The sequence below is a fragment of the Cherax quadricarinatus genome, chromosome 5 (assembly GCF_038502225.1).
Source record: "Cherax quadricarinatus isolate ZL_2023a chromosome 5, ASM3850222v1, whole genome shotgun sequence".
In the NCBI taxonomy this organism is placed as follows: Eukaryota; Metazoa; Arthropoda; class Malacostraca; order Decapoda; family Parastacidae; genus Cherax; species Cherax quadricarinatus.
Window position 1 is genome coordinate 24053364 of NC_091296.1, and position 2500 is coordinate 24055863.

General features: G+C 38.8%; 1 protein-coding gene across 2 annotated transcripts in view; it reads right to left on the reverse strand.

Annotated features, from left to right (window-relative positions):
* Nucleotides 1-2500, reverse strand: part of LOC138855427 (uncharacterized) — an 801190-nt gene that overhangs the window by 284543 nt on the left and 514147 nt on the right. Inside the window, exon 4 of one of the 2 annotated variants that reach the window (XM_070104721.1) lies at nt 1-1639. This exon is cut by the window's left edge and continues 5 nt beyond it. The exons of the other annotated variant lie outside the window; for it this stretch is intronic. Within the exon in view, the coding sequence (XP_069960822.1) occupies nt 1298-1639 (342 nt within the window). The 3' untranslated portion in view covers nt 1-1297. The remainder of the gene's footprint in view (nt 1640-2500) is intronic. 2 annotated transcript variants of the gene reach the window in all.

Below are 2500 nucleotides of genomic sequence, written 5' to 3' on the forward strand. Positions count from 1 at the left end.
TAGCCTACATACTGAATCAAAGAAAGGAGGACCGCTTTGATTTTCGCTTATGCTGTGCATCGAGACCATTAAGTTACAATGACCCGCAGTAATCTGTCATCAAGCTGACATTCCATTTGCCCTGTTATCGAGTTTCCATGGTGCAAATATCCTGATGAAACCGCTCTCCTTATTCCTCACTGTAGTTCCCACAATTGTTGGGAAAATAGTCAAGATGTGTGTGCAAAATGTGCATCTTCACACTCATTCTAGACCCAAGTTGTTGGAAACTTGAAATCAGGTCTTGGATCATTTTTTCATATTCGGAGGAGCACCTGTTTCCCAGGAAGTTGTGGACAATCTGCTTGAATAAAAAGCAGGCATTCACCTCGACATCTGTTAATGCTTCATCAAATTGCTTGTCCTTCATCAATTCCTGAATATGAGGGCCAACAAAGATTCCTGCCTTTAGCTTGCCTTTCACTTATAAGAGGAAACTTGGACTCCAGGTACTTGAAAGCAATTCCATTCTTGTTCCAGGCCTTCACAAAATTTTTCATCAGCCCTGATTTCACGTGGAGTGGTGGCAGAAGAATTGTCTTGTGGTCAACTAGCGGCACAGTTTTCACGTTGTGATTTCCGGGTAAGAAGCTGGTTGCTGGTGGTCAGTATTTTGCTCACAGGTCTGCCCTACTATCCCAAAGACACAGAAAACAGGGATACTTGGTGTATCCGCCTTGAAGACCTAGTAGGAGAGCAATAACTTTTAAATCACCACAAATGAGAAAATTGTGATTCTGGTACTTGATTAGTGTCTTCATATTTGCATAAGTTTCTGACATTTGGACACAATGGCCAGTTGTCACAGATGCAGCTGTGTTACCATTGTAGAGAAGTACAGCCTTTAAACTTCTTTTAGAAGAATCAATGAAGAGTCTCCATTTATCTGCTTTGTATGATATCCTCAGGTGTTCAATAAGGCCAGAAATATTTGAACAGAAAACTAAAGATTCCTCATTGTCTATGAATTGAGTGAATTCCACTTCACGATGACGGTACCAAGCCAATGTTGTTCCAGGAGCTAGAAGCCTGCGTTCCTTCAGTCTACTGCCAAGTAACTCTGCACTTTCTTTCGGAAGGTTAAGGTCTCTCACCAAGTCATTGAGTTCAAGTTGATTGAAGGGTTTGGGATCGTCATTTGTTGGTGATTCATAGTCTACTTCCATATCCTTAGAATCACTGGTATCAGACTCTGATGAAATTTGCCATGTCTCAGGTGGCACAGGTACAGGAATATTTTCCGAGTGTGGAACAGGCCTTATTGCTGAAGGAATATTTGGGTATATAATGCTACTTTAGTCATACAAAAGTAGCAGTCATCATGGTGGTTCATCTGCTCCCACCATACCATTGGTACTCCGAAGGGCATACATTTAAGTTTTCCAACTGACCATATTTGGAGCTTACTGGTGCAACTCTTGCAAGCTTTGTGTGGTACAAATGGTTTATCCTGGTCTCCAAGTTTGCAGCCAAAATAAGCAAAGTAGCAGCGCTTCAATAAAGGAGTAATGTTGCTCCGGGAATCTGAAGGGGTGAATTGCCCGCAGACATAGCAAAATATGTCTGGTGAATTTATGCAGCCTCTAGACATATTAATAATCTGTAAATAAAGAAATATATATTAGAGTTAACATTTAAGTCAATATAAGGTAAGCATTTTAATTGGTAATATACCACTTTTTCATTTATGTTATACGAAAAGAGAAAAGTAACGTTTCTGTATAACTTGACAACCTGAAGTGAAAAAAAAATGAAAAAAAAAAAAACACAATGAATCACTATTTTCCATATATATATATACCGAAAAAGATACCATAGTCAATAAAAAAAATCATGCAGACCAGTGTTAATTAGTAACAGCGTGAATAATGTATTAAATTACTGCCTGTTTAAGGATGGGACATTACCAGATTATTTGTTCAGTAAAGATATGTTTAGTGACGATGTTTACTGACGATATGCTTAGTGACGATGTGTTTAGTGACGATGTGTTTGGTGACGATATGTTTAGTGACGATTTGCTAATGACATATTTCATGACGATATGTTTATTGACATGTTTAGTAACTTTATGTTTAGTTACGGTATGTTTCACGATATTTAGTAACGACATCATGAGTGACATGTCTTAGCGATATGAATATTGGTATATTTAGTGTTATGCTTCATAGGGACAGTTTCACTAACTAAATATCCGGTACAGAAACTTTTTAGACCTGGTAGATTTACAGAAACATTAGGCTTGATATCACAGATACAAGTTGTATTATGAAGTGGAGTCAGAGTAACCTAAGATAGCGCAGCCAGAGAGGTCACACTAAGTGGGTCATGTACGAGGTCACACTAAACGGATGAGACACATGAGGTCAAACTAAATAGATCAGAGACGGGTCACACTGGACGAGAGACAAGAGGTCATACTAAATAGATCAGACGGGTCACACTAAATGGGTCACGTGCA